We start from the raw sequence: 7064 nt of genomic DNA on the forward strand, positions 1-7064 counted from the left end.
TGACAAAAGAATCCAATGTGCAGGAGGTTCGATGTCCAGTCACTGTCTGTGGAGATGTACATGGGCAATTTCATGATCTCATGGAACTGTTTAGAATTGGTGGCAAATCACCAGATACAAACTACTTGTTTATGGGAGATTATGTTGACAGAGGATATTATTCAGTTGAAACAGTTACTCTGCTTGTAGCTCTCAAGGTAATTTCAATTTTGTTTGGGGGTATTTTGTACTGGGTGAGACAGTTTTGTTCTTTTTCTTCCCCAGTGATTTGTGATTTTCTCTGAATGTTCCATATTTAGGAATGCAGGTATTCAGGTTTGGGACTTAAAAATCATACGTCTGTCTTCATTCTGAATAAGGGGATGGTATAGAATAAAAGTAAAAAAGGTTATTCTCATTCAAGTTATTTGAAAAATGTTAGAAAGCCAGTCAAATAAAAACATTTCTTCAGTTAATTAGGGTGTGGGGAGGTAGTATAACTACCTTTCCTAGGTGCTTTTGAAATTAAAGATACTAAATGTCAGGATGTTCACATCTTTTGACACAGTAATCCTATAATTAGACTTTTACTGAAGAAGAAATTCAAGAGGAAAAGAGCTTTGTGTGAAAACATTAATTTCAGCATTATGTTTAATACTTGAAAACGAATTGATCTAGATATCCAACAAAAGTGAATATCTAAATTATGATTTCTCTCTGTGGAATAGTTGGCAGCCATTAAAACTTGACAATCTAGAACAATAAGAATGATAAAGCAAGCTGCTTTATACCAATTGGAGCTGTGGGAATTGTACAGAGATCTGAAAATGAGACACACGTAGTGGTCACTAGTTTTTGGAATGGCAGGTTTCTGCCTTTCCTTGGAAAGAAAGTGTGATTTTACCTTTAGGGGAGATTTTACTAAAGAACGTTCACAATGATAAAACCGGCTGCCAGAAACCTCTAATACTGCAAAAGTGGTAAGATGTGGTTTTGGGAAGAGCTGGATTTTAGGCAATATATAATGTATATGCTCATGAAGCTACTATAATCTGAATCATGTAACATGCTACAAAACATTTTTGGAGGATATACTAAGTTCTCTGCATCTGTAAAATAAAGCAGTTGGATTAAGTGATGGAAAGTTTCTCTAGGTACTATGAAAACAACATTGTAAGCTAATTTGTACTTAAAGCCCAGGATGAATCCCAGTGCTTAGCAGAGGAATGAATATGCTGCCTTCAAGAATTTATATTTAAAGGTTTTGGGGCTGAATTGTGCCGCATACACCTCTCCCCCCCCCCAATTCGTACATTGAAGTCTTAACCCCCGGTACCTCAGAATGTGGCTGTATTTGGTGATAGGGCCTTTAAGAGGTAATTGAGGTAAAATAAGGTCATATGGGTGAGCCCTAATTCAATATGACTGGTGTCCTTGTAAGAAGACATTAGGACACAGATATAGAGGGAAGATGATAAGAAACGTGGAGAAGATGACCTTTTATTAGCCCCGTAGACCGGCCTTCAGAAGAAACTAACCCGGCTCACACTTTGATCTGGACTTCCAGCCTCAAGAACTGTGAGGAAATTAATTTTTGCTCTTCGAGCTGCCCATTTGTTCTATTTTTTTATGGCAGCCCTTGTACACTAGTACGGGGGCACTGGGGGAAGGAAACTTGAGCGAGTACAGTTGGATATCCATGTACAAAAAAATGGGCTTAGGTACCTCATACCACACAAATGGGTCAAAATCAATCAGGGGCCTCAATGTAAGAGCTAACGCTATGAAACTTCTAGAATAAAGCATAGGAGAAAGTATTTGTAACTCTGGGTTAGGCAATGATTTCTAAGATGTGAAAAGCATAATCCATTAAAAAGATTGTTATATTGGACTTCATCAAAATTAAGAATTTTGGGGACACCTGGGTGGCTCAGTCGTTAAGCGACTGCCTTCGGCTCAGGTCATGATCCCAGGGTCCTGGGTTTGAGCCCCATATCGGGCTCCCTGCTCGGCGGGAAGCCTGCTTCTCCCTCTCCCATTCCCCCTACTTGTGTTCCCTCTCTCGCTGTCTCTGTCAATTAAATAAATAAAATCTTTTTTAAAAAAATTAAGATTTTTTGTTCTTCAAAGTATATCACTAAGAAAAAAGTATTTGTGTTCATATAATAAAAACCTATTATAATTCAATAATTATAGACAGATTAAAAATGGACAAAATACTAAAGATGTGCAAAATCATTAAACATCAGGGAAATACAAATTAAAGTCAGAGTCACACCCATTAGAATGGCTCTCATCAATAAGGCTGATAATACTAAGTGTTAGTTTATGGAGAGATTAGAACCTTATACCCATACTAATACCCAGCAATTATATTGGACTAGGAATATACTCAAGAGAAATGAAAGTGTATTGTATGTCTGTACAAAAAATTTACAGGCAAGATGATCATAGCAACATTCTCATAATACTCAAAAACTGTAAACCATTCAGATGTTCCTCCTCCTGGGGAATAAAGAAAAAAGATATGGTATAGCCATACAATGGGATACTGTGCAGCAATAAAAAGCACAATAATAAGAATCCACTGATACATACACAGATGAGCCTCAAAAATATTCTGCTAAGTGAATAAAGCCAGACACACAAAAAAACTATATCTTGTATTATTCCATTTATATGAAATTTTACAAAAAGATCTCAAAAGGGGAAATCATGAGAGCAGAGAGATCACACAAGTACGTAGTTTCTATGATGAGTATTTAAGGAAATACAGAAAAGACAAATCAGTGGTTGCTGGGAGTAGGAGTTGAGACGGCCTGGGGGGATATTTTTGGACTGAAGATGGAAAGGTTCTAAAATAATTGTGATGGTTATTGCATACCTATAAATTTACCAAAAGTCATCTAACCGTAGAAAAAAATTTCACGGAGTTCTATGGCTGATGATTATGTTTTGTGAAATTGGTAGTAGCAGGAGTTTGATTGTAGTTGAGAATAGGGTTTGCCGATAACTCTGTGGACAGATGTCTGTAGATGTGGGGGGATGGGATTTTTTTTTTTTCCACCAAAATTGGAACTCTGAATTTTCCTGTAGAAAGTTTGCTGAATGGTCATTTGGTTTTTAAAGAAGCCAGGTATTCATATTGTTTTCTGTTTTGTTGTTTCAGGTTCGTTACCGTGAACGTATCACCATTCTTCGAGGAAATCATGAGAGCAGACAGATCACACAAGTATATGGTTTCTATGATGAATGTTTAAGGAAATATGGAAATGCAAATGTTTGGAAATATTTTACAGATCTTTTTGACTATCTTCCTCTCACTGCCTTGGTGGATGGGCAGGTATGTAGGTCTTCCTAAAACTTACATTGCTGGTTATTTTCATGAATCTGCTTTCTTAATGTTTAGGTCCAGTCATTTTTCCACCCACACATCCCTTCTAGACTTCTGAAATGCCTTCTTTCTATCAAGCACTGAACTGTATGTTGGGACCACAGGGATGGAAGATGTAGCCCATCCATCCTCTCAGGTTGTTTTCTGGACAAGTCTTGGAGATGTAATTAGCTGTTTATTGGTCCACATAGAGGAGTGCACAGAAGATACAGCAAAAAGTTCTCTGAGAAGAATGGATAGTCTGTGCTGAGGTTAAGGTCAGAGAAACGTTTTCTGGGTGCAGTAGCAATGATTTATCTGGAAGAAAGGGAGTATATTCACTAGGTTAGAGTGGGCTAGAAGAAAGCCTCTGCAGAGACAAGCCTGGTTCTGGCAGAATACAGAAACACTAGTCACACCAAGTGATATGGGTTGCTGCTTACAGCTTAGTCCAGAATGTTTAAAGTTTCTTCTATGTGATGTTAACATTATAAACCATTCTTTCCAGATATTCTGTCTACATGGTGGCCTCTCACCATCCATAGATACACTGGATCACATCAGAGCACTTGATCGCCTACAAGAAGTTCCTCATGAGGTATTGCCGTTTTTTTTTTTTTTCCCTAATGAGTTATTGACTTTTATTTGGTAATAAAATCTTTTCAGAAAACCTTTTAGAGAGGAAAAATTTTACTGTAACTTTCTTATGTGTGTTCTCTCCTTTAATGTTCAAAAATGACCCCATGTGGTATGAACACTCTTGTCAACAACCTCTTTCTTCAGAAGCTAGTAGTAAGAAACCTGTCAAGATCACAACACCTTTGGGACTGGGCCTTAGAATCTCGGTTGTTGCCTTAATTACTTGTCAATACTGTCTGACATTGAAATTTGCATACTATAGGGCTTTTTGCTCTTGGGGCTCATTGATGTAGGATATGCCTCTTAAAAACGTTGGGAAATAGTTTGTTTATTTGACAGAGATACTTTAAAGCAAAACCTTAAACTGTTCAGCAAATACCATTCAAAGTGTGACTTCATAGGGTGTTCCCTCTGATGAATTACTCAAATCATTTTTTGCAAGAGGCAATTTAAAACTTACTTTGCTTTTTAGGGTCCAATGTGTGACTTGCTGTGGTCAGATCCAGATGATCGTGGTGGTTGGGGTATATCTCCTCGAGGAGCTGGTTATACCTTTGGGCAAGACATTTCCGAAACATTTAATCATGCCAATGGCCTCACATTGGTGTCCAGAGCTCACCAGCTGGTGATGGAGGTATGTCCTCTTCTCTGAAATCTGATTTGCTTTTTAAGTAAACGTAATGAAGGAAGATACTAGGGAGGGGTTTTTTGGTGGTGGTGGGGTGCTAATTAATGATATTAATGAGGATACTCCATGTATCCCTTCCAATGAATTTGCTGTTGTAGTCTGAGCCTTTACAGTAGATGCACACTAGAATTAAAATCTCAAGCTTTTGATCTCATAATGAGTTTCATAGTTGACATATTTTCAGAGAATTCTTAATGAATGGATAGTGCTTGGGATTTAAGCCTGGGAAAGTAAGGTGCAGGGAACAGGGGAGGAGGCAATATATACATTTTTATCTCAGTTTTGTTTATTTCATGTGTTTAACATGTGTATGTATGGAGAAGAGATTGAGGTGAAATACCAAAATGTTTCAGTGGTCCTTTGGATGGTAGGATTATAGGTAATTTTAAAGAAGAAACTAAAAGGGAAATGGGACATTGATAAGCATACTTAAAATTAGGGTCCTGTTTACATTAATATTAATAACAACTGATTATTATAAAAGTATGACTTTGCTAAAGAGAGGGAACAATATTTGTGTACAGTACTTAAAAAGTAACTCATGTATTTACATGGATTTTGACAAAATGAGGCTGGAGATCCTAGAGGCCTATTTTCTTTGTACCTGGGCAGGGACCTTCACCTCTGACTGAAGAGAATTAATATGGTTTGGTCTTGAGGAGTATGTTATCTGTCTCTACAAGGAATGGCCATATACTCGTTCTTGGATCATGTTTAGGGCCACTGTGGTGGGAAGCTGATGAGATACTGCTATTCACAGAAAGCCAGATGTAGAAGAAGCACTTTATTCTCTGGTGATTGGTGCTGTTTTTTAGTGTCTTTTCTATTTATAATCTAGTTGTGTAATTCAGGAAAAATTAATTCATGTATTTTTTTTAAGTTGCACAGAGTACAGAAAATTATTAAAATATCCAGAAACAAAACATTATAGCTTTTAAGCCTTTTGGAAGGGGCTTTTTTCTTTTTGAGTCACATTTAGTTGTGTAAATAAGGGAGTAAAATAGGTTTTTATCACCTTTCTTTTCCTTGTAGGGATATAACTGGTGCCATGACCGGAATGTAGTAACGATTTTCAGTGCTCCAAACTATTGTTATCGTTGTGGTAATCAAGCTGCGATCATGGAACTTGATGATACTCTAAAATATTCTTTGTAAGTATTTACACCTAAGTAGTTGGCTGCCATTACAGTTGAGTTACACTGTATAGTTGGAATGGGAAGTTTAAGAGTTTTGAAGGGCTCATGCTAAATCCAGATTCCAGTTTGATTTTTATGTTCTTTTTTTTTTTTTTAGATTTGATTTATTTTGAGAGAGAGCGCGCGAGTACAGGGAGGGGGAGAGGGAGAGAATCTCACGCAGACTCCGCACTGAGCCCAGTGTGGAGCTGTTTCAGGACCCTGAGATCATGACCTGAGCTGAAACCAAGAGTTAGACGCTTAACCGACTGAACCACCCAGGCGCCCCTGTGTTTCCTTTTGAACAGACTTAGGATATGTTGAAACTCATCAGTAGAAACTTGTCCTATATAGGCCCCAATGTGAATTATTAGGATTTTAACTTTTAAACACATGTTTTTATTGTGGGGTTAATAAAATATATCCTGAGGTTGAGATTACAAATACAAGTACATTAGGCTCTTTAAGTTTTACTTAGTAGAACCCTTCTTTCAAAAAATCTTAGAAGGAATCCTGATGTATAAAAATTGTCTTAAAAAAAAAAAATTCTCTGAAGTTTGCCTTGGCTCTTTGAGGAGACACGCAGCTAGAAAACTCTTATTAAATGGATGATTAGGCTACAATTAGGATTCTGTTCCATTAAAGGCAAACTGAAATTGTATAGGAAGAATAATGTTCTTGATTGTCAGTACATTGATACATCCGTATAAACAACAAATATGTTTTGTTTTTCAGCTTGCAGTTTGACCCAGCACCTCGCAGAGGCGAGCCACATGTTACTCGTCGTACTCCAGACTACTTTCTGTAATGAAATTTTAAACTTGTACAGTATTGCCATGAACCATATATTGGAAATGGGAAGAGCAACAGTAACTCCAAAGTGTCAGAGAATAGTTAACATTCAAAAAACTTGTTTTCACACGGACCAAAAGATGTGCCATATAAAAATACAAAGCCTCTTGTCATCAACAGCCGTGACCACTTTAGAATGAACCAGTTCATTGCATGCTGAAACGACATTGTTGGTCAAGAAACCAGTTTCTGGCATAGCGCTATTTGTAGTTACTTTTGCTTTCTCAGAGAGACTGCAGATAATAAGATGTAAACATTAACACCTCGTGAATACAATTTAACTTCCATTTAGCTATAGCTTTACTCAGCATGACTGTAGATAAGGATAGCAGCAAACAATCATTGGAGCTTAATGAAC

At 37.2% G+C, this 7064-nt stretch overlaps 1 protein-coding gene across 1 annotated transcript; it reads left to right on the forward strand.

Moving 5' to 3' along the window:
• The first annotated feature begins 6 nt into the window (after positions 1-6).
• Positions 7-6843, forward strand: LOC115940163 (serine/threonine-protein phosphatase 2A catalytic subunit alpha isoform). The gene is made up of 6 exons (XM_081809564.1): positions 7-197; positions 3149-3322; positions 3861-3950; positions 4464-4625; positions 5712-5830; positions 6590-6843. Exons 1-6 carry the CDS (start codon positions 81-83, stop codon positions 6660-6662), a joined length of 735 nt encoding a protein of 244 aa, XP_081665690.1. The 5' UTR covers positions 7-80; the 3' UTR covers positions 6663-6843.
• Positions 6844-7064: the final 221 nt, after the last annotated feature.

The sequence above is a fragment of the Leptonychotes weddellii genome, unplaced genomic scaffold (genome assembly GCF_054177405.1).
Source record: "Leptonychotes weddellii isolate Sample4059 unplaced genomic scaffold, ASM5417740v2 HiC_scaffold_11034, whole genome shotgun sequence".
Taxonomy (NCBI): domain Eukaryota; kingdom Metazoa; phylum Chordata; class Mammalia; order Carnivora; family Phocidae; genus Leptonychotes; species Leptonychotes weddellii.